Source organism: Pelodiscus sinensis, chromosome 4 (genome assembly GCF_052426305.1).
Source record: "Pelodiscus sinensis isolate ZL-2025 chromosome 4, ASM5242630v1, whole genome shotgun sequence".
Classification (NCBI taxonomy): Eukaryota; Metazoa; Chordata; order Testudines; family Trionychidae; genus Pelodiscus; species Pelodiscus sinensis.
Genome location: NC_143055.1, coordinates 85,573,533 through 85,598,894, shown reverse-complemented (window position 1 = coordinate 85,598,894; position 25,362 = coordinate 85,573,533). Strand labels below are relative to the sequence as shown.

The window sequence follows — 25,362 nt, the reverse complement described above, 5'->3', positions numbered from 1 at the left end:
TATAAGTATACAGAAAAAGATCAGAAAACTTCATAAAACAAAAATTAAAACAAGCAGTGTTTTCCAAGGTCCATAATTTAAATTTGCCTCCTACCATTCATATTCAGCAATCTAAAAAGAAGTGGCCAGATCTTCAATAGTTCTGAACCCTCACAATGCTCATTGATTTCAATAGGAGGCAACCTCTGAAAATCAGGCCATTTTTAGATGCTTACATACGAATTTAGAGCCTATGGATCCAGATGTGTAACTGATGGCCTACGCATATATGTGTTTGTTTATATTTCTCCAAACTATACCTGGCTACTGGTTCAGGGATGGCCCCTGGGCTAACTGGCACCTGAACTCCCTTTTCCCACTCCTGCCTCCAAGGGTCTGCCAGCACATAGTATTCATCAGGGTTAAGTTGGTAGGAGTCAGGTAGCTTCATGGCAGTGATCAAGTCCGTTCTGAACACCTGCAAAGAAACCAAGCAAGAGAAAGAACAGAGACACTGACATTTGATATTTACACTCTATGATTCACAGCTCCAGCGTAACCATGGAGCAGTGCATAACAAGGTCACTGTACCAACACAAAACAAACAGCCTATTACAGGACAGTCATTTAGCTTCACAGAGCAGAGAAAAGAGGACATTTATACAATGGCCGTAAGGCTGATAGCTTTATGACTCCTAATGTTCATACTGTGCAAGAAGCATATGCATGAGAGGTGACCCACACCTGTAACACACAAATTTTAATGAGAAATGCAGGTGCTCAAAGCCTCTCAGGATCAGGCACCAAAACTGTAGCATTACCTATCAATAACAGCAGACCCAATCCTGTTCCATGTGAGCACTGTACCAATACTCCCACTGACTTAAATAGGAGCAGGACTGAGCCCTGTGCTTTTCAAATAATTTCTCTGAACTAACCCAAATTAATTCTAAAAATTCTGTCGTAGAAATCAAGGTATGACTGTGGAGCAACTAGTTGCAATGGCAAATTATAAACAAGGCAGCTTGTCTTGAATTGTTTTTATTTTTAATTATGCTAAAGATCAACTAAAATGCGCTTGAGACTAGATCTCTTGAAGCACCTCCATGTTCAGCAGTAGTGTTCACTGTAACATGTACAAGTCCACTTTGCCTTTTCAATACATCAGCCTCTAAAACTGGCAGGACATCTGGTGAGTTTGGGGTTATAATAAGCCATAAACAAGCAGGGAAGCAATCTAGGAGGCAATAAAAATGGATTTACCCTTGTGAGGAGTATGCTGCTATGGCAGCTCCTTTCTGCCTAGTTTGCCACTGCCTCTCAGAAACTGAAGGGTGATATCACAGGTCTGAGAATAGCAAGATAGCACTTGCCTACACATCTTTCAGTGCTCCTTGTACTTCTTCTCCCCTAACCAAAAGTGCTACCTAATAATTAATATTTTACCCTTTTCATCTCAACAGCTCTTTCCCTACATTAACCAGCAAATGCCATATGCAAGGGAACAGAGGCGCAACAAGGGGTTTTTAAGCAACCAAGCAATGAAAACAAGAATGTAAACCAAGCCCTTTGCCAAACAGTGCAAAAAATCAGCCCATTCAGCACCAGCCAGGAAAACCATGAGAAAAGTGCATAGCCAAACTCATCCGTTTATAGCCAGTATAGTCAGCAAAGCAGTTCCATAGTTATGAAAATTAAAGCAGATTTTAAGGAAGGCAAGATACTATTCCTAGAGTCTCCAAACATTGCTAATGATGCAAATTTACTTCACAGTTTTTACTCTAGTTCTGAATCCCTAATCCAACTTCCATATTGGCTGCTTTGTGTTTGTATCAGGCAACCGTTGGACGTGGCTGTGTACAAAGCACAAATCTGTAAGGTAAGTCCATCCACTGTGGTTACACAAATTATAAGGCTGCCTTCCCCAGGGATAGTGGCTTCTTTCATATGCCACTAAAATATTTCAAATTACAATAAGTCACGTATTAATTTTGTACATGTTTTAAAAAATCATTAGTCTGCTCATTAGGGAAAAAATCTCTACAATAAAATACCACTTAAAAAAAGCCTGGCCACATGTTATGTCCAAACACTTCTCCCCTCCCCCATTCTCTCATTTTTCTGCTATTCCCTGGATTTCTCACTGGGGAACATCCAAGTAGGAGTTATTTTCATTTTTCAAAACTGTTTACATCTACTGAGGACATTTTTTTGAATTTCAGTTACAAGTCTGCATTTCTGTAAGAATAAATCCTACTACAACTAAGTATTAATTTGCAAGTTTCTCGTGATAAAAGTTTCATGCTATAAAATATTTTTAATCAAAACTATCAGTCCTGTGAGACTGCAATCAAGAAATGAAACAAATAAACTTCCTCTCCCAGTAAACTAGTACAACCAGCCATAGGGTTTTGGACTAGGGATGTAAAATGCCGTTTAATTGGTTAACCGGTTAAGCATATTGTTTAATTGATTAAAGGAGGAATGGGCAGAGACTGCTCTGTCCCAGTCCCTGTTCTCCCTTCGCACACCACTGAGCTGGAGCACCAGCCAGGCTATGCGAGTCCGTGGCAGGCGGGGAGCTGCTCCAGCCTTACCAGTTAGCCAGTTAAACATTCACATTTGGACCTCCAGTGATTTGAGTACAAAACCAATATATTATGTTCTTCAGTCTCATACTTTGTGACTAGTTATTTGTGCTATAACATAAGAAGTGGGTAAAGGAATACTTGACCATCAAGAAAATCCATTCTAAGACTCGCTGCCTTGTGTCACTTATCCTTGCTGCTCTGCTAATTTCTGATGTGATCAATGTGCCTGGAGCCAAAAGAAGTTTACAAAATTATTATCTCTGAAGAACTGGCACACAATACTTCAGAGATAGGGGGCAAAATCCTGGCCTTGCCGAAGTCAATGAGAGTTCTGCCACTGATGTCAAATGATGCAAGGATTTCACCATGGGAATTTAGGGTACGTCTACACTACAACGTTAATTCGAACTAACTTAGTTCGTATTAGTTAATTCGAACTAAGCTAATTCGAATTAGCGCAGCTAGACTTAAAAACTAGTTCGAATTAGCGTTTTGCTAATTCGAACTAGCATGTCCACATTAAGTGGACCCTGAACCAGGCTTAAGGCTGGCCGGAAGCAGTGCCGGCAGGGCATCAGAGGAGGACTTAGAGTGTGGAGATGCTGTCTCAGGCTAGCCGAGGGCTGTGCTTAAAGGGTCCCGACCCCCACCCCGGACAGACAGTTCTCAGGGGTGTCCCGCTTGCAAAGCAGTCCTGGCTTGGATTGCCAGGAGTACCCACAATGGGCACATCACAGCACTCGGCCATCAGACCGACTGCACTTGCCGCAGGCTGCCATCTGGGGAGAGAGGGGTAATTGGGGGGCTGCAGGAGAGCTTCCACCCCCAGAAGCCCGCAGAGCCAGCCCAGTCCTCCCCATCGGGGGCGCGTACCCCATTCCTCCCTCACCTCCTTCCACTTACCCTTCCCTAGCCCCTCTTCTTGATGTACAAAATAAAGGACAATTGTGTTCAAAAATGGAATCTGTCTTTATTGAACAAAACTGGGGGAGACTGGGAAAAGGAGGTGGGAGAGGGGAAGAGAGAGGCTGGGAGAGGGGAGGGCAACTAAAATGATCAGGGGTTGGGAACAGGTCCCATATGAAGAGAGGCTAAAGAGACTGGGACTTTTCAGCTTAGAAAAGAGGAAACGGAAGGGGGACAGGATAGAGGTCTCTAAAAGCAGGAGTTGGGTGGAGAGGGTGCATACAGAAAAGTTCTTCATTAGTTCCCATAAAGAAGGACTAGAGGACACCAAAGGAAAGGAATGGGTAGCAGGCTTCAAACTAGTAACAGAAAGTTGTTCTTCACAAAGCAAAGAGTCAACCTGTGGAACTCCTTGCTGCAGGAGGCTGTGAAGGCTAGAACTAGAACAGAGTTTAAAGGGACGTGAGATCAAGTCATGGAGGTTGGGTCCATGGAGTGGTATTAGCCAGGGGGTAGGAGTGGTGTCCCTGCCCAAGGTTTGTGGAAGGCTGGAGAGGGATGGCACGAGACAAATGGCTTGGTCACTGTCTTCGGTCCATCCCCTCCAGGGTCCCTAGGGTTGGCCGCTGTCAGCAGACAGGCTACTGGGCTAGATGGACCTTTGGTCTGACCCAGGACGGCCATTGTAAGCTCAGGGCTCAGGGTCGGGGGTCTCAGTGGACCACCTTGATTTTCATGCACATCTGCTCCTGGGTGGCCAGGCTGGCAGCTCTCCTGCCCTAGCCGGCCACTTTCCTGTGCCTAGTGCGGAGGTCGTGGACAAGGTCCACGATGTCCACACTATCCCAGGCGGGTGCCCGCCTCTTGCGGTCCCGGGCTAGCTCCCGGGAACCACCAGCCTGGTCCCGGGAAAAGGGGGAGGGCTGGGGGGCATCGGGTGGGTGGCTCGATCCGTGCCAGGTGCAGGGTCTGCTGGCTGGGTGCTGGCAGGCTTGCACCTGGCACGGGCACCGTAGCCAGCCCGTGCCCCTTTAAGGAGTCCGGGGCCGGGAGGGGGGCAGACGAGTTTCCCTGCTGTTGGCCAGAGTGGCCACCAGGGAAACCTGGGGAGGGCTAGCCTCCCACTAGTTTGAATTAAGGGGCTACACACCCCTTAATTCGAACTAGCTAGTTCGAACTAGGCTTAATCCTCGTAAAATGAGGTTTTCCTAGTTCGAACTAGCGGAGCGCTAGTGTAGCGCCTATTAAAGTTAGTTTGAACTAACATCCGTTAGTTCGAACTAACTTTGTAGTGTAGACATACCCTTAGTGAGTATCTCTTATCTGCTGGCACAATGGAATTAATATAGTATGCTGTTGAAGGCAGAAACAATTCAAGAAATAACAAACAGGAGCTTGGGGGGAAGTGTAAGAAAGACCTCTCAGACTGGGAAGAAAGACAAAAGGAGGAAACAACAGAATATTGGAAGGAGCCACAAGTGAGTATGTGTTCATTAGGAGAGAAAGAAACACCACAAAAATGGGACTAGGCCCAGACATACAAGATCAGGGATTGAGAAGTTATCTCTGGTTATTTACTTGATGGTCAAGTGGCTCTCTAAGTTGTGTTTTTAATACACTGACCCAGTATACATAATTCCCCCATGAAAAATGGATTATCCCCTGGGACAAAAGAAGTACACTATCATCATGAAATCTGCCACTCTGGCTTTAAAATACTCTGACACAGAGAAGATGACTGAATCCAAGAAATTTCACCTTCTGAATCTAACACCTTGTTTTCAGCCACAATGGAGCCCGAGGTCTAATGATTTTCTCAGACCAGTTCAGGCAAGGGCATCTGCAAACTTTGAAGCAATGAGTTACATGCAATTTGTGCTTACAACTGACCCACCCAAGAAGTTAACATTGATTTATATTCCTTCCTTTATCTGAATTCCTGAAAGCGCTGAGTATGAAGCTTAAAAGAGACAGATGTCTCGTTTGACAAGTCTGTTAGCAAATAAAAATTATTAATTAAGGCCAAATAAAGACCATGAAACTGCTAAAAATAAACTTTTACTGTTCACCATAAATCAAGAACAAAGAACCCAAATCACTGAAAGAAAGAAAGTTTCAGAGCTATGTTGGGCTGGTGTCAAACTAGCCCAATATTCATGGCTAAAAACTAACTTGGTGCTGGCAGTGACTGTGGCAGCAGCTGAACTCCCTGATCTCCTGGCCAGAGGAAAGGTTGCTGGGTGCCAGCTGAGATGGAGCAGAAAAGGAAAGAAAATATCATTAGGAAGAAATCTATTCTTTAACAAGGCATGAGTGTGTTTTACTGGACAGAGCAAAATGCAAGTACAATTTCAGAAATACCTCAGAAGGTTTTCGGTCTTCAGATCTGGAGCATGAATTCCTCCGGTGTCGAGATCTGGAATGCTGGGACCAGGTGGACAAACCTATGGTATAAAAATGATCTACTGAAGCAAGTGCTTTCATCAAGCAGAAAGGGACTTTGCTCACAAAACTGGGCCAACTTGACTTTCACGATACTTCTCAAGTAAGTCAAGAAAGATTCATTCACAGTCTTATCACACACTTCAAAAAGAATGTTTCATAATGAACAAGCTTGTACAAAAATCTGCTGGCTCACTCTAGCATTCTATGATCACTTCCATGTCTTGTTTTTATTCTTTCGACTACATTCACTGACTTCACAAAAATGACCACTTTTATAGGCATCATTTTAGAAAAGCTGCAGCACAAAAGTTCTTTATTTGAGCAATATCAATCCAAACACAAATCGCTTCCTTGGGATTAACAAGTAGCTGCGAAGACAGGATAGCCTGAGATGAAATCTTTAATGATAATGTACTGGTATCCCAGCACATCAATGCAGAACATAATTTGTCCCTATGATTTCTCTTAGGACGGAGACCTTTTCAAGGTAAAACAGAAAGCTGTTCCACACTCAGGAGCCCTAACTCTATGGGTGTGTCTAGACTACAGGATTTTTTAAAAAAAAGTAACCTTTTTTTTTTTAAAAAAAAACTTCACCTGCATCTAGACTGCTGCCGCGTTCTTTTGAAATTAAATTGAAAGAACGCGGCAGTTTTTTCGACCGCGGTAAACCTCATTTTACGAGGTTTTGAAAGTGCTCTTTCAAAAAAAGGCATTCTTGAATGCAAACAAGACTTTTTTGAAAGAGAGCATCCAGAGTGCCTGGGTACTCTCTTTCAAAAAAGCGGCTTGCTTTTTCGAAAGAAGTAGTTGCAGTGTAGATGCTCTGTTTCGAAAGAGGCTTGTAGTCTAGACGTAGCCTATATGATGATGTCTGTCTCCTGTCATTAGGAAATTACTGAGCACGGTCATAAGGTTTTTATATGTAAAAGTCTTCAGTCACTATACTCAAGACCAACTTCTTCTCCCATCCCCAGCATTCTTCAATACAGAGTGGATGCCTTTATCTGCTTTTAGGAAAATTATCCTAACTGATGTGGGGGGGAGGCGAGGGAGAGGAGATTCTGTTCTACTAGAAATGCTGTGCCAACCTGTGACCAAAACCTTCTTATGGTGAGCCTGTGCCAATCAATTTAATTTAATGATACTTTATTGACACAACAAAGTATGTAAATGTTACCCAAGTCAAAGTATATGACAATGGTGAAAGGACAAGAGGCTAGATCAGCATGATGGAGGAGGAAGGACTGGAAAAATGAAGCACAGTAGTTGACACAGAGGGTGTGATGAGGAGATCAAAGCATGCACATGAACAGAGGCAGCTCTGCAACAATTCCACAGCTCTGAGCCTTAATCATTAACAAAGCAGGGTTGGGATGATAGCCTTAGGGTTAATGCGCGCTTCACTGCTGTCTGGGCCAGCAAGTGCTGGGAGCAATGTATAGCATTCAGCTGCCGCCCATGTATTGCTCACATCACTCAACAGAAACATAAAGTGATTTACAAGTAGTGTGGCAATGAACACTGAATAAGAACAGGTCTGTAATCCTTCTACTGGGCACATACAATATTATTTTCAATGTAAAATTTCTTCACAAGACTGTCACTCAAAAGAGAGAACTGCTGGACAGAAGTATTCACTTAGTTATTCTTTTACTGCATTTGGCCTTCCCCTTTCTTCAGCCAGTAACACAATTGTAAATCTGGTTAAAATAATGCTCTGTTACAGATGGGCAAACAATGGATAGTACAGAGAATGTTCACAGTGGCATAAATTGAGTCAATATGTGTAGCAACTAGACGGAAATCTTATCCTTTATGATTGGTACTTAGTCCTGCCATGAGGACAGGGGACTGGAGTGATGATCTCTTGAGGTCCCTTCCTGTTCTAGTATTCTATGATAATCCCATCAGAAAATAGTGATATAAAGAGACACAATCCATGTAAAATGTAATAATGTTTATGCCTGCACCTCTTTATATGCCCTCTCTTGGGAGCACAGGCACTACTCTGCAAAAAGGTGGAAATGCAAATGTTGCTATTTATAATCTCCAGTCCAGAGAGCACAAGTGCTTGCGCTCAGTGGAGCACCTACACAGATATGTATATTTGAAGCTGTTGCAGGTACTTCCCCTGACCATGTTCTCCTTGCTGTTCTTGTAGTCTTTTGTCTTAGAATCACACCTCTGATACCTTTTGTGAAAAAGATTCACACAAAACAGAGGAAAGTAACAAACGATGATTCATTTACATACAGAAAGTTAATACAAAGCTTATGTAACACTTTACTCACCTTAAAAACCTATTTTGAGCCTGGAACTGAAATTTAAGTGATGAAATGGTCTTCTGCTGGACCTCAGCAAAAAGGAATTTCAACCTAATTGGCTATCTAAGATAAACAGCTAAACTAACCATAAAGAACTGACACATGCACAAAACAAATGAATGGGGAAAAAACACACTACAGGCAGTCCCCGACTTACGTCGGATCCACACTTACAAACGGGGCTCTCTCGCCCCGGAGGTCGAGGTGGCGGATTGCTACCTGCGAGCTCCGGGGCGAGAAAGCCCCGTTCGTAAGCTGCTCTGGTGCCCCTGGTCTGCTGGAGACCGTCTCCAGCAGACCAGGGGCACCGGGACTGAAGCTGCAGCAGTGGCGGGTTCCCGCGCTTCTGAGGCTTTGCCAGAGCAAAGCCTCAGAAGCGAGGGGAACCCGCCGCTGCTGCCGCTTCAGTCCGGGTGCCTGTGGTCTGCTGGGGACCGTCCCCAGCAGACCACAGGCACCGGGATTGGAGCCGCAGCCGTGGGGGGGTCCCGCACCTCTGAGGCTTTGCCAGAGCAAAGCCTCAGAGGCGCGGCACCCCGCTGCCGCTGCGGCTCTGCTCCCCGTGTCCCTGGTCTGCTGGGGGGGGGTTGCGCGGCTAGTGTGCCCCTCCCCCAGCAGACCAGGCTTTTGTTTTGGACCCTGGAGTAGAGCAGCTGGGGTGCTGCCAATTGGTCCTGCAGCGCCGCTCTGGGCACTACTGGACCAACCCGGCAACACCCCAGCTGCTCTGCACCAGGTCCTGATTCAGCCGCTGCTGGTCAGTTTCAGCAGTGGCTGAATCAGGATGCCTGGGGCAGAGCAGCTGGGGTGCTGCTGGGTTGGTCCAGTAGCGCTGAGGAGCGGTGCTACTGGAGCAACCCAGCAGCACCCCAGCTGCTCTGCCCCAGGCGTCCCCAAGTCAGCCGCTGCTGAAACTGACCAGCGCTGACTACAGGAAGCCCGAGGCAGAGTTGCTCTGCCCCAGGCTTCCTGGAATCAGCGCTGATCAGTTTCAGCAGCAGCTGACTTGGGGAAGCTTGGGGTTCTTAAGTTGAATCTGTATGTAAGTCAGAACTGGCGGTCAGTTTCAGCAGCGGCTGAATCTGGACGCCAGTTCCGACTTACATACAGATTCAACTTAAGAACAAACCTACAGTCCCTATCTTGTACGTAACCCGGGGACTGCCTGTACACTATTTTTCTTTAGTCCCTTTCAGTTATAATATTTGGATGTTATTGTTAAAGATATAAGTAAAAATAATTCAGATAGAAGTATTTTTCCAAGTGGCCATGTTTCTTTAAGATACACAGCCGCACAAATATTTGCACCCAGTTGTCCAGATCTTGACATTTTTCCAACCTCAAAAATATTCATCTCTCATCCACTACAATCACAGCTATTGAAACAGTTCGCTAATTAGGTTGTTGCAGCAGCAATCTAACTGAATTGAGATGTCTAATCCGTATGTGGATATGACTGCTAGTTCCACTTACATACTGGGGGGGTTTTGGGGTGGGTAAGGGTGTTCAGGGTACTGAGAGAATGACCAACTCCACTAACAAGATGAAATATTCTGTAGCTTCTACCAAATAACAGCTACTAACTCTGGAAGATTGGTACAGTTGTTCCCAAGTGATGCACACATCTGGCAAAATTACATTAGCAACGTGATATACTTCTGGATGTTTAACTGTGTGCTTTAATTCAACTATAGTGATAAGTTTACATCAATTGGAGGTTGACAGTAAGCAAGCATATGGCTTTTTCTAAACAAACTGCTAATGGATAGATTTTTCAGATTGTGTGTGTGTCCTTGGGAAAGCTACTGGAGGTGTGGAGCAGAAATAATCCTTGGTTTATCTTCTGTCTGCATTTGTTTATTAATTCCCCTTTGGTTAATTCAAAACATTTCTCAGCTCTCTTACTAGCAGCAACTACAAAACAAAGCAAAATCTTAAATGTAATTCTGTTAACATTAATAGTGCAGAACATTACAGCTAGGCCATTGGCCTGACCTCTTAGTGCTGCATGAAGAGTTAAATCCTATCATTTCCTAAATCTTAATACTATTTCCTAAGTTGCTTTTATATGCTTATGTTAATATAGAAACTTTACACAAGATTACCCATTCTGGGAGGAATAATTCAAATTAAACCACTTCAGAGTATATTAGTGGTTGATATTTTCTCAGACAGAATCTACAGGTTGAACCTCTGTAATCTGGGACTCCCTGGTCCGGCAACATCCATCAGTCTGGCAGGACCACAGGTGTTCCAGGACCAGAGAGTCCTGGTGGGGGGCTGGTGGCTGAGCTCCTCAATGCACCGCAACTGGGAAGCCAGGCACAACACAGTGGGGCTTCCCAGCACGGCCAGGAGCTCAGGGCTCTGCAGCGGAGCTACCTGCCCCATGAGGCCAGGAGCTCAGCACACCCCGTTGCACAGGGAGCTGTACTGCCCAGCATAGCAGGGAAGGAGATGCGGGAGGGGGGGGCCAGTAGGCAGCAAGGCTGGTGGCCAGGGTGAGCCGGTTAGGAAACTAGCAGGGCTGGGGGGAACTGGTAGCAAGGGAGCCAGATATGACCTCCCGTGATCCAGCTAAATCCCTCATCCAGGACCGGTCAGGTCCCAAGAGTGCAGGATCAGGGAGATCCAACTTAGGGATGTTAAATATTGGTTAATTGAATAGTCGAGTAATCTCACGAATTCTAATCGGTTACTCAACTATTCTATAATCCTTGGGGGTGGGGCTGGCAGCCAGGGTGCTCTGGCTTCTCTCCCAAGGAGCCCCCTGCCACTCCACACTGCTGCTTCTGTATCAGAGACAGCAGCACAGGGTGCCAGGCAGGAGCTGGTTCGCAAGGGGAGCCAGTTTAAAAACCAGCTCTCCTCACAGACTGGCTGCCTGTCACTCAGTGCTGCTGCCTCTGATAAAGAGGCAGCAGTGCAAGGTGGCAGCACCCCTGTCAAGGAGGGGTTTGAGCTCCTGGACATAGCACAAGTTGGAACTGTGCCGGGCTGCTTGCCCGCCCAGCTCTTAAAATACTTTAAATAAAGAGCCGCAGCAGGGGTAGGGCCTAGACCTGTCACAAGGCAGGACTGAGCTGAGCTGCTGGCCAGCCTGCTAAAAAAATTTACTGGCAAGTGGAGGGAGGGAAATGTGTGTAGTCTATAGCTTTAACCTTATAAGCTTTAACCCTATAGCTTTTGCTTATTGGTTTATCGAGTACACTATTACATCCCTACTCCAACCTGTAGCAAGTTCCTAAAATGAAGGACAACATTAAGTTCATTACAGGCAGTCCCCGACTTACACGGATCCGACTTAAGTCGGATCCGCACTTACGAACGGGGCTTTTCTCGCCCCGGAGCTCACGGGCAGCGGGTCGCCGCCCATGTCCTCCGGGGCGAGAAAAGCTTCTCCCGGTCTCCCTGGTCTGCTGGGGGGTCCAGCAAAGCCGCTGAACCCCCCCAGCAGACCAGGGACACCCAAGCAAAGCCGCCGCCTGGCTTTGCTGGACCCCCCCCCCAGCAGACCAGGGGGACAGGAGCAAAGCCGTCCAGGCGGCAGGGGTCCCGCTGCCTGGGCGGCTTTGCTCCTGGGCAAACGAGCAAAGCTGCCCAGGCGGCGGCTTTGCTCGGGTGTCCCTGGTCTGCTGGGGGGGTCCAGCGGCTTTGCTGGACCCCCCCAGCAGACCAGGGAGACAGGAGCAAAGCCACACAGGCGGTGGGGTCCCTCCGCCTGTGCGGCTTTGCTCGGGTCTCCCTGGTGTGCTGGGGGGCACTCCCCCAGCACCCCAGGGAGACAGGAGCAAAGCCGCACGGGCAGCGGGGTCCCTCCGCCTGTGCGACTTTGCTCGGGTCTCCCTGGTCTGCTGGGGGGGAGGGGGTGCAGCTAGTACGCCCGCCCCCCCCCCGCAGACCAGGCTTTTGTTGCGGGACGCCTCGGGTAGAGCAGCTGGGGTGCTGCGGGGTTGGTCCTGTGGGAACCTACCGGGCAGCTCCCCAGCTGTTCTGTCCCAGGCTCCAGATTCAGCAGCTGTTGAAACTGATCAGGCTGATTCCAAGAAGCTGGGGGCAGAGCAACTCTGCCTCCCGCTTCCTGTAGTCAGCCGCTGGTCAGTTTCAGTGGCAGCAGCTGAATCTGGAGCAGTTCCGACTTACATACAAATTCAACTTAAGAACAAACCTATAGTCCCTATCTTGTACGTAACCCGGGGACTGCCTGTACATAATTCCAGGATGACTGTTTCCTCCCTCAACCTACCCTTTAGCTGGTGAATATAGAGTGTTAGCTTTTAATAACATCTACAATGGGACTGTGGATTTCTGGCCAATAGAACAGGCTGTTTTTAATATCATGCAACAAACATGAGGGAACTTATGGCTCAATTAAGATTTTACTGACCATTAGGATAGGCAATTATAGTTAACAGAAGTGACCATTGGCACACATTTCATTTTAGTAGGGAAAAAACCATACAATCAATGAATAAACACACACATACTAAATAATTAAGCTTATAGTGTAACAGATGTAAACCTCAATAGAGTTAGATAACACCATTTAGAAACACAAATGCAAACAAACTGCAGGAGCAAAAGAAGTGACAACAGGATTAAATACAACTTCTCCCTATATTTTGTAAAAGGAAAGATCGGATTTTACTTCCAATGAAATCACTGGCAAGATATTCAATGGAAGAAGAATTATGCCACGGCATTTCAACAATGGGGAATTGACTAATTCAAGCTGTCCCTTCGAGTAAACCAGAAACAATATTACTGAAATAACTAAAAAACGCAAGAGGGAAAAGAAGGACGCATGAAAGTCAAATCACTTTTTATTTCCACCCTTTACTAGAAATTTGCAGAGAGTAGCAGAGGGATCTCTGAATAATCACTGAAAGAAAAATTTCACAATTACTGGTATTTCACTGATAAATTACCTGATTTTTATTTCCAGTTACATGTACTGAAAGACGCTCCTGGACTACAGGAAAATGGTTCTCTCGCATTGTAAAAATAAAAGTTGTGGAGCTTGTCTAGACACAATGTGGTGCTTTTGTAACATATGTGCCATTGATGAATTAAGGAACACATGAATCTATGCATTTTAGAGAGATTCTTGGTATTTTTCAAACAAAACAAATCCTCAGCATTAAAGCTTCACAACTTCTATGTCATCAATGTGATTCTAAAAAATAGTCTTCTCCCAATGGTCATTCACACTTTCCTCCAGTTTCAGAAAGAGAAAAACCCGAGACTGATTGAGACTGGCACAGACATCAAAGATTAAGATAATATTTTACAGTTAAACTCCTGTGTTTGTAAAAATAAATAAGTAGTTAAAATAGAGATATCAAAAGTCTGCACCACTGGGGATTTTACAAATAAAACATTCCTAACTAAGCAATTTACCTTAAGGAAATCTCGCTTGTATACTACGTAAATTTATTCTATAATAAATAGAAGATTAATGACAAATGGTTACTCCAGAATTGTTGTACATGCCAAGACTCACATTCTACAGGCAGTCCCCGGGTTACGTACAAGATAGGGACTGTAGGTTTGTTCTTAAGTTGAATCTGTATGTAAGTCGGAACTGGCGTCCAGATTCAGACACTGCTGAAACTGACCGCCAGTTCTGACTTACATACAGAATCAACTTAAGAACCCCAGGCGTCCCCAAGTGAGCTGCTGCTGAAACTGATCAGCAGCTGATTCCAGGAAGCCCGGGGCAGAGCAACTCTGCCTGGGGCTTCCTGTAGTCAGCGCTGGTCAGTTTCAGCAGAAGCTGACTTGAGGACGCCTGGGGCAGAGCAGCTGGGGTGCTACTGGACCAACCCAGCAGCACCCCATCTGCTCTGCCCCAGACGTCCTGATTCAGCCGCTGCTGAAACTGACCAGCAGCGGCTGAATCAGGACCTGGGGCAGAGCAGCTGGGGTGCTGCCGGGTTGGTCCAGTAGTGCCCACGGGCACTGCAGGACCAATCGGCAGCGCCCCAGCTGCTCTGCCCCAGAGTCCAAAACAAAAGCCTGGTCTGCTGGGGGGGGGGAGCACACTAGCTGCCCCTCCCCCCCCCCCAGCAGACCAGGGACACGGGGAGCAGAGCCGCAGCGGCAGCAGGGTGCCGCGCCTCTGAGGCTTTGCTCTGGCAAAGCCTCTGAGGCGCGGGACCCCCCGCGGCTGCGGCTTCAGTCAGGGTGCCTGTGGTCTGCTGGGGACCGTCCCCAGCAGACCACAGGCACCGGGTCTCATGCGGCAGCAGCGGGGGTTCCCGCGCTTCTGAGGCTTTGCTCTGGCAAAGCCTCAGAAGCGCGGGAACCCGCCCGGTGCCCCTGGTCTGCTGGAGACGGTCTCCAGCAGACCAGGGGCACCGGAGCAGCTTACGAACGGGGCTTTCTCGCCCCGACTTCCGGGGCGAGAAAGCTCCGTTCGTAAGTGCGGATCCGACGTAAGTCGGATCCGCGTAAGTCGGGGACTGCCTGTATATGAATCTGAAATACACCATCCCAAAGAACAGAAAGTAACAGCCATTGCAGCACATCAACCTGAGTGTAGAAGTAATCAAAACCAGAATCCTTCATCCTAACATCTCTTTCCTTCCCCAAGTACAAATTGTTCTGTGAGCAGCTTGACCCTAAAACACATCTTCACAAGCCTGGTTTACAAGTTAACATGAAATCTTTATAACTAATGGATGACTATAACAATTTATTATGGACAGTGATAAAAATAATGTATTCAACCTACAAATAAAATCATAGTGATATACTTTTAAGTCTTCAGAACTAACAAAACCTTCCCAAAATACACAATCCAATTATCATCAGAAAATTAGATACAAATATATACTCCTACGGTACCTATATTTACCTATTAAAAGGCAATGTATGTATTTAAGTAGCTAACATGAAACATCTACTGGGAGTTAAGCATACAAATCACCAAGCTATTACTGGGAACAGAGAACCCCTATCAAACATTTTTTTAATAAAATGCTCTGTGGGTGTCAAAGTGGGTTATATCATTCTGATTAGACCTCATCCATTTCTTCCAAATCTAAGGGCTTCTCACATTAATCTAGGCCTTTTATTACCACTACAATGTTTCATTGGGAAAAACTCCAGGGGAGGCTTCACTACAGGCTCTGCAGTGTAAAGTTTATTTAAGCTTTACAGGCAGTCCCTGGGTTACGTACAAGATAGGGACTGTAGGTTTGTTCTTAAGTTGAATCTGTATGTAAGTCGGAACTGGCGTCCAGATTCAGACACTGCTGAAACTGACCGCCAGTTCTGACTTACATACAGAATCAACTTAAGAACCCCAGGCGTCCCCAAGTCAGCTGCTGCTGAAACTGATCAGAAGCTGATTCCAGGAAGCCCGGGGCAGAGCAACTCTGCCTGGGGCTTCCTGTAGTCAGCGCTGGTCAGTTTCAGCAGAAGCTGACTTGGGACGCCTGGGGCAGAGCAGCTGGGGCGCTGCTGGGTTGCTCCAGTAGCGCCGCTCGGTGCTACTGGACCAACCCAGCAGCACCCCATCTGCTCTGCCCCAGGCGTCCTGATTCAGCCGCTGCTGAAACTGACCAGCAGCGGCTGAATCAGGACCTGGGGCAGAGCAGCTGGGGTGCTGCCGGGTTGGTCCAGTAGTCCCCAGCTGCTCTGCCCCAGAGTCCAAAACAAAAGCTTGGTCTGCTGGGGGGGGGGAGCACACTAGCTGCGCCCCCCCCCCCCCAGCAGACCAGGGACACGGGGAGCAGAGCCGCAGCGGCAGCGGGGTGCCGCGCCTCTGAGGCTTTGCTCTGGCAAAGCCTCAGAGGCGCAGGACCCCGCCACGGCTGCGGCTTCAGTCTGGGTGCCTGTGGTCTGCTGGGGACCGTCCCCAGCAGACCACAGGCGCCCAGACTGAAGCGGCAGCAGCGGCGGTTCCCCGCGCCTCTGAGGCTTTGCTCTGGCAAAGCCTCAGAAGCACGGGAACCCGCCCGGTGCCCCTGGTCTGCTGGAGATGGTCTCAAGCAGACCAGGGGCACCGGAGCAGCTTACGAACGGGGCTTTCTCGCCCCGACCTCCGGGGCGAGAAAGCCCCGTTCGTAAGTGCGGATCCGACATAAGTCGGATCCGCGTAAGTCGGGGACTGCCTGTATACTGTAGTGCCCGCAGCATGTAACCGCTGAGATTTTCAGTGGTTACATGGTTACCTATTTAACCACATTTTAACATTCCTATTGGCAAGAAGATACTCAGTTATACAGTATATCATGCATAACACTACGGTAAAACCAGCTGCCAGGCATCTAGCAGTACCTTAAGTGAACTAGAGGCTGCTACCACCTCTGAACACTTCAGATCTTGAGAACACTGGGAATCTGAACACACTTTTCCTACCATAAATACAACTCTGCTACATCAGTATACCAGGCAGCACAACAGTGTAAAACATTTCTGACATGAATGCTTGCCTGACTGCTGTTTTTGCTAAGTGCTGGCATTTTCAGCTGCCAATACTTTTTCCAGACTTGCTCTGAGGTACAGTGGACATTGCTGCCAACACCACATTCTGTCAGAAAAATCTGGGGCCTGAGAAGTTAGAGAAAATGCTTAGTCTGCCTGTCTGCTGCCTGAGCGGCCACACTTCACAATAAAGCCTTATATTAGACACACCTCAACCAGCCAATAATCAAACTACAGGATAAAGATCCAACCTGAGAGGCAGAAAGAAAATAATAGCTGAGTATCTGAGGCTAATTTCCCAATTGTACTTAGTAAAGACTCAGCTGCACATGCATAAGTCTACATACTGTCTCCTATATGTAAGGCCCTACCAAATTCACAGCCATAAGAAATACATCACTGACTGTGAAATCCGTTCTTTCATGAGCTTTCACTCTATGCTATACAGATTTCACAGGGAAACCTGCATCTCTCAATTTAGGGGTCCTCACCCAAAAGGAATTTACATGGCGATCACAAGGTTATTTTAGGGGGTCATGGTATTGCACCCCTTACTTCTATGCTGCCTTCAGGAGCAGGCTGGGGCTAAGGATGTTAAATTATGGTTATCTAACTACTCATGTAGTCGATACAATTTGTATTGACTGCACAGCTAGTCAACAAGGACCGCTATGCAGAGCCACCTGTGCTGAGGCTCTGCATTTTAAGGATAGTAAGAGCCACTGGGCTCTTACTACATTTAAAATGCAGAGGTGAAGCATCATGGAACAGTACGACCCAGGACTGCTCAATCCTGGTTCACACGGAGTCCAGCAACCCATTCTTGTCAGAGCAGCTTCTGTTCACGGTGGACAGGGCTGGCGGCCAGCAGCCCCTGTTCACAGCCAGGGCTGCTGCCAGAGCAGCCCCTACGCACGGCCAGCCTGGGCCACTGCAAACAGGAGCTGCTTGGTGGCAGCAGCCCCTGTCTGTGGGGGGAGCCTAGCTTCCCACTGGGACCCCAGCGGACAGAGGCTTCTGCCAGAGCAGCCTCCCCTATCCACCCTACTGACTCTGATAAAGGCAGCAGGGGGGCAGATGGCACTGTGGAGACAGTGCTGCGGGAAACCGGATTTTAAACCAGCTTCCCTCAGCACCAGCTCCTGTTCCTCCCACTTCTTGCTGCATATCATAAAGGCAGCAAGGGGGGGAGGGAAGCGAGAAGTCGATACTCCAGCTGATTACCCAATAAACTTTCCCTTATCAGGTAGTCGACTACTTGCTTACATCCCTAGCTAGGGGCAGGTGTCTGGTCAGTGGGGAGGGTGCAGGAGGGGGCAGGAGCAAATGATGCAGGGTCTTAGTGGAGGGAGTGTGTGAGGGAGTTGGAGGTGTGGGGTCTTTTTCCTGCAGGACGATAGAGTGACATCATGTCATCTGCATTCTCATGCCACTGCCCTGCCGACATGCACGTAGCTGGGCTGCCCACTCAGTGCCAGGACCCCTCTGGGATGCCACCGCAGGAGCGCTCCCCTTCCCCCCACTCAGCAGTGCACAGAAACCAACTCAGGAGGGACCCAGTGCCCTGCAGCAGGCAGGGTGAGCACGAACAACTACCCGCTTCTGTCCGAAGCCACTCTCGCCGGCAGGAAGCCTGGGGACTGTGGTGGTAATCGTGAGTGCAGAGCTGTAGCAAAATAGCCACCTCCCTTCCCCTCTCACTGACCCATGGCCAAGCTTCCGCACTCTGGCCAGAGGAGTCCTGGTTCTGCCTTCGGCCACATGGCCCAGCCCAAAGTGGGTCCTGCTGATGGCTCCTCACTCCTGTCCTTCCACCCAGCCCCCTCACTCCCTAACTCAGCTTCCCTCTACTCCTCCCCACTGGAAGAAGCCCACATTGGCATTCTAGACCCCCAGCCCCAAGGTTGAAGCACCAGTACCAGCTTTCTGCAGGGGGCGGGGAGAAAGGCCCGAGGCTCCCTGCATTCTGCCACTTCCCTTCCCCCTCTGCCACTGGGAGAAACAGCAGCGCAGGGACATGCTTCATAGAATCATAGAATCATAGGACTGGAAGGGACCTCGAGAGGTCATCGAGTCCAGCCCCCCGCCCTCAAGAGTGCTTTTCCTGCTACTTGGCAGAGGGTGCGTGTGAGGGGGCTTGGGGTGCCGGGTCTCAGCAAGGCAGTGTGTGAGGGAGCTGGGGATGCGGGATCTCAACAGGGCAGTGAGTGAGCAGGCTGGGGCCGCGCTGGGAGCCTGCAGTGGCACTTCAGACTCATCCCCCGCTAGCTGAGACCCCATACCCACACTAGCAGGAAAAGCCTCTTTGAAGCACGTCCCTGTGCTACTGTTTCCCCAGCCAGGGGAGGGGAAAGAGAAGTGACAGTGCATGGAGAGCCACGGGGCTTCCCCCACAGGTAGCTGGTGCTTCAACCTTGCAGTGGGGTGAGGGGCTAGAGCGCCAGTGCAAGTTCCGTGCTGTGGGGGGACCAGGAGGGAGCTGAGCTGGAGCTGGTGAGTGAGGGAGCTGGCTGGGTGGAAGGGCAGGAGCAAGGAAGCCACGAGCAGAGCATGCAAGGAGCTCACCGTGTCCTGCCACTGCAGACCATGCTGCTCGCAGGCCTCCCTCTGTTTCAGATCAGGCCACATGGCCAAAGGCAGAGCTGGGACGCCTCCGGCTGGAGCAGAATGGCTCAGCCGTGGGTCAGTGAGAGAAGGTGGGAAGAAAGAAAGATGCTACACTACAGCTCCGTGCTCATTATCACCACCATGGTCCCCAGGCCGCCCGCCAGCGAGAACGGCTCCAGTTAGAAGCAGGTGAGTCGCTGGGCACAGGCCGCTGTGTGGCAGAAGGGTAGACCCCCGCTCCAGGCTCCAGCCGTTGTTTGCGCTCACCCCACCTGCAGCAGAATGCTGGGTCCCTCCTGGGCTGGGTTCCGCACACTGCCGAGCTGGGGGTGCTCCTGAGGCAGGACCCCACAGGGGTCCTGGCACTGAGTGGGCTGCCCTGTACCGTGCATGTTGGCAGAGCAGTGGCATGAGGACACAGATGACACAATGACATTGCTCTGTTGTCCCGCAGAAAAAGACAGTTACCTGTTCTCGTAACGTAACTGGTGTTCTTCAAGATGTGTTCAGTGCTTAATGGCTTCTTTGTTTTGGTTTTCATCAAGAAGATGGATGGTGACAAGAAGCCTAACATAGTGAATGCTTCTGGAAATGAGGTAGATTTAGAAGTTAAAATAAAAAAGAACAAGTTAAAAAAATGACTTAGAAAAGTTAGATATCTGCATGTCACCAGGGCCTAATGAAATGTACCCTAGAATACTCAAGGAGCTGATAGAGGATGTATCTGAGCCTTTAGCTATCATCTTTGAAAAAGCATGGAAGTCGGGAGAGATTCCAGAAGACTGGAAAAGGACAAATCTAGTGGCCATCTATAAAAAGGGAAATAAGAACAACCCAGGAAACTACCGACCTGCCAGTTTAACTTCTGTGCCAGGAAAGATAATGGAGCAAGTAATTAAGGGATTCATCTGCAAACACCTGGAAGAAAATGGTGATAGGTAATAGCCATCATGGATTTGTAAAGAACAAATCATGTCAAGCCAATCTGATAGCTTTCTTTGATAGGATAACAAGTCTTGTGGATAAGGAAGAAGTAGTGGACGTGGTATACTTAGACTTTAGTAAGGTATTTGAACGGTCTCACATGACCTTCCTATCAATAAACTAGGGAAATACAACCGAGATGGGGATACTATAAGGTGGGTGCATAACTGGCTGGAAAAATGTATCAATCGCGGAGTAGGCCATGAACGTATGGCGTGAAGACCTGCAGATCTCCTTCAGGGGAACGTACCACAAAAGCAGTTGATGAGGCTTATGCCGTACTTGAGTGGCCTGTGACCGGTGGGGGCGGGACCTCTATTAGATTGTAACAGATGCATATGCACCACACTATCCAGGATGATATTCACTGTATAGAGATCAGGTCCGCTGTCGGACACTCCACCAATGCCACAAACATCTGCGTGGACTTTTGAAATGGTCTGGTACAATCTATGTAAAAGGCTAAGGCCCTTCTCGCATCCAGCATGTGCACTCTCTGTCTAGCACTAGAATGTGGCTTGGTATAAAAGACTGGGAAGAAAATTTCTTGGGTCAGATGGAATCGGGAGACCTTTTTTTTGACGTTCGTGCACGCGGTGCATGTACACCTGATTGGAATCAACATGAACAAGCACTCAAAGAAGGAAAAAAAAAATGAGAGAGCGAGAGAGAGAGAGAGAGAGATGACGAAGAAATTGACCAAAATGGATTATGAATATGGTAAGGACCTACCTATATATAACGTCTGAATGCAAACACAATCCGAGTCCCTTTCATTGTGCTTCTGCTGCTGGAGAGGATTTGCTGATCCATCAGCCTCATGTATGCCATTAATGAAATTGGGACTTCATGACAATACTAATAATTTATGGTATATTATGATTTGTTGATCCTTGCAATCAAAAAAAGCTGATCATCAAAACATAAAAAGCAACAACCTCCACTTCTTAATCAATGTCTATGTTGCACAAAAATAAAATGTCATCAGTAATTGTCCAATTACTGCTTTTGAACTGTATGATCCCTGTGGTGACTTTACAGCAATTTCATACAATTACATTACATGAGGCACTAAAACAAAATGGTGAATTTACACTATCCAGAGTAAGTTAATGCAGGTAGCCTCCTGTTCTCCCCTCTCTCAACAATATGTATCTGAATATTTAATTATCTTTGACAATGATCGTGGCACTTTGAATATGCACACCTCATTATGTGGCACTCCTCTCGAAGTGTGGGGAACTAATTGATCCTATGGGATATTTCCCACTCAAGGGTCCACTTTAGTTCTTTCCTATTGTGACATCATTCCACTGCAGTCATTTCTGATATTTTATTTCTAATATGGATGTAGACATGCTGGTCCTAGGATATGAGGAGACATGGTAGATGAGGTAAGACATTGTATTGAACAAACTTCCATTGGTGAAGTGGTAAGTTTTTGGGCTTCATAGAGCTCTCTGTCAAATCTGTAAAGCTCAAAAGCTTATCTCTTCCACCAAAAGAAATTGATCCAAGGAAAGATTCTCTCACCTTTCTTGTGTTTCTGAAGTTTTGTTGTTATTCTAACTGCAGATTTTGAATGTCTATTTGAGTACCGTCAGTATTTGCATCCATATCATTATGTGATCTTGTTAGATCTTATCTAAACAAAGGTGGGTAAGTTCAATAATTGAATGGAATAGGATATAAGAGACTAGTTGAGTAGTCAACTACCCGATAAACCTAGGCTTATCAGATAGTCAGGTCACTACCTGACTAGTCGCTTCCTCCTCCCCTCCCTCCACTGCCTCTGTATCAGAGGCAGCGGGAGGAAGCAGAAACCGGTGCTACATTTAAAAAAGCAGACCTGCAGTGAACCCCCTACTGACTAATCAAGTAATTCCATTGACTACTTGATTAGCTTATTAAACACTACTTAACATCTCTAGAACAGAAGTCTTGTATTGAAAACTCAATGATAATTAAGAACACAAATTATGTCACAACAGTTACCACGGTCATGAAACCATATTTGCCATTTATAGGGCAAATATCTGTCTAATATCTGTTTTGTGGGTATTGATCCTTTGGCAAAGTGTCTGAAACGTTTGTCCAATGTACATAGCAGACGGACACTTTCGGCACATGATAGCATAAATTATATTTCTGGATGCGCGGGAATACGTATTCTTGATCTTATAACTCACTAGATTAGGCCCAATAATGGTATCAGCAGAGTGAATATGTGGACAAAGCTGGCAACGGGGTTTGTTGCAAGGGAAAGTACCAGGGTTGGTATTAGTGTGGTATGTCCTGTGGTTGTTGGTAAGAATCATCTTGAGGTTAGGTGGTTGTCTATAGGAGACTATGAGTCCGTCTGCTATGTACACTGGACAAATGTCACAGACACTTCGCCAAAGGATCAATGCCCACAAAACAGATATTAGACAGGATCACAAAGAAAAAACAGTTTCTTGCCATTTCAACCAGAAAGGACATTGTCTCAACGACCTAATCACATGCATCCTACTCCAGAAGACTTTCAAATCTGCACTTGAAAGGGAATCCTCTGAACTGTCATTCATGCTAAAATTCGACACTCTCCGCGGGGGGCTGAACAAAGACCCCAACTACCTTACCCATTATAAAGATAGCTTCCCAATTATCACCTCTAATACCATTAGCTCACAGACACCTACCTTTCCCCACCTCTAATATCATTAACTCACAGACATTTACCTTCCTCCCCCCACCCCCCGCATCCGCCTTCTGTTCTGAAATGTGATTTGTCCTTTTCATATGTGTTCATTTTTTTTTAATTGTATCCGTTGGTATATATGGTTGTGACTATTTTCTTCCACTATTTGATCTGAGGAAGTGGGTCTGGCCCACAAAAGCTCATCATCTAATAAACCATCTTGTTAGTCTTTAAAGTGCTACATAGTCCTGTATTATCTGGTACAATGTTTCCTATTCTCTGAGAATGCAGTATCTGAAATCACAGCCTTGCTTCTACTCATGAAGCCAAATGCACATAATCACACCACATTATGTTGATTTTTAAAATAAGAAAAATATTAAAATACAAACTCTACCTTCTTATTTAAGTCTAAATGAATGATAATTAATAATGAATGAAAAAGCATGTATTATTATTATTATTATTATTATTACCACCGCCCTGTGAGTTTTGAGGCTTCTGCACTCAGGAGAATAAAGCACCTATATTCCCTTTAAAGTAAAAAGCTATCAGGGAGGGTATTAAGGGTCCAGTTAGGATAAGCCACTTAGGGGTCAAAATGGACAAGTTAGCCCTAAATTATACACAGTCAGGCTCAAACTGAAGCCAAGATGCTTCACGACATATTCCCATTGAGTTGTCCATTGAAAATCCCACAAGCAAGGATGAATAGTCTAACAGCTGGGAGGTGGGGGGGCTGACCCTACCCATTAATGCCAATGGGAATTTTGCAAATTAGTTCAGTGACAGCAATGTCAAATTCTAAAGCTGTAGTACTGCACCATTCAATGCCCTAAGCTCAATGAAGGTCAAGAGGCGCTAGTTACTCTGATGAGAAGCAGATGTTAGGCAAGAGGATTCCAACTAAGTGTTGATTAAAATTTTAATTTTTCAATTAGAAGACAGCTGTTTGGAATGGTAAATTTAATTGTCTTGTGCTTCTGGAGTCTTTGAGTAGAAAAATGGTTTGTAAAAAGCTTGAAATCTTTCTACAAAAAGTGGAGGCCAAAAGTTCAGAAAATTCTGGATCACACAGGGAATCTCTAGCTAAATTGCAGAATAAATGTCACAAGTACTACCAGAGAAGTGGAACAAATAAACTACTGGTAATATAATTGTGTGTCTGACTCTGGAAATTAAGATAACAACAATAGACATTCATAATCTGACAAAAGAGGAGGAAGCATTAGGTGAAGGTGAAGCAGAGAAAGTAAGATCTCTTAACCCACTCACTAGCAAATTCATAACTTGGAGAAAAAGACCTAAGACACTGATTCTTCAAACATTTATTATTGTCTGAGATGTTTACTATATTAAGAGTGCAATGAGTAAGGCATGGGTATATTAGTTCCAGAATGTCAATCATGCTAAGTATGCAATTCTAGTAACTCATTAGCTCTGCCACTCCCTGGATTTCTGGTGGATGGAATTAGTTGCAAGAATGTTTTCGGAAATTGACCAGTTCTGCCAACTTCCAGACATGTACCATTATGATTGCTTCTTGCTTGGAAACAAGGAGGGTCCTGACTTTAGCCTACAGGACATGCAGGTATGTCCCAGTGCTTCTTATAGTCGATCAGAAAACAAAGCCCAGCTGTGAAGAGCTGTGTGTGTTACAGGAAGAGATTACCTAAGAGAACACAAAAATGGAAGATGCAGTAAGCTGGTTTGGGACCAACTGCAAACACAGGTGATATCTTCTGGGGGGCTTCAGCATCCATGAGGACAAGTCATAGAGATTTCATCACTATGTCAGACATCTCCAATCTCATGGGAAATTTTTTATTTGAAGTCTACAGATTACCATAATGGGCATGCTGGATTTGTGTCTCAAAACTACAGAGTAATTTTAGACTACCGTAAAGAAAAGTGAAACCAAGTAAAGCCTGGACAGAATATGCAATAAAAGCAAGAGAGAAGGAAGTGGTGTATACTTGGAATAGTTGGAAAACTATTAATATACTCTGACAGGTATTTATCAAATAAATGAACAAATGTATTTTTGAACTCTTCTACAAGATCTATTACTAAATTATGTTTTATCATCTCACAGAGAGGTGATTACATTTTGTTAGTATATACTGCGTAATAAATAGCAAAGAACTATTTTATTCCTTTAAGTCACAGTGGACATAAAAACACAGGTTTTTTTTAATCCTAGCTAAGCTAGTTGTCTAAAACCTCTGACCAGCATGTGTTGGACTCTTTTTACAAATAACGAGTATGATTATTAGAAAAATACATCTTCACTTTTGAAGACCTGAATATGACAATATATTAAATCAGTGATATAATTAACAACAGATAAGTCAACTTGTTCTACTAAATTTGAGACCCAGTCAACTGTTGCAGTTTTAAAGTTCAACTC

The 25,362-nt window shown here is 46.3% G+C and overlaps 1 protein-coding gene across 3 annotated transcripts in view; it reads right to left on the bottom strand.

The window, feature by feature from the left end:
• Nucleotides 1-25,362, bottom strand: part of JADE1 (jade family PHD finger 1) — a 74,519-nt gene that overhangs the window by 30,439 nt on the left and 18,718 nt on the right. For 2 of the 3 annotated variants that reach the window (XM_075929967.2, XM_075929964.2), the window contains exons 3-5: nt 5,838-5,920; nt 5,649-5,723; nt 300-457 (exon numbers count right to left, since the gene is read on the bottom strand). In XM_075929967.2, the coding sequence (XP_075786082.1) occupies nt 300-457; nt 5,649-5,723; nt 5,838-5,920 (316 nt within the window). The remainder of the gene's footprint in view (nt 1-299; nt 458-5,648; nt 5,724-5,837; nt 5,921-25,362) is intronic. The other variant, XM_075929966.2, reaches the window with a different exon arrangement.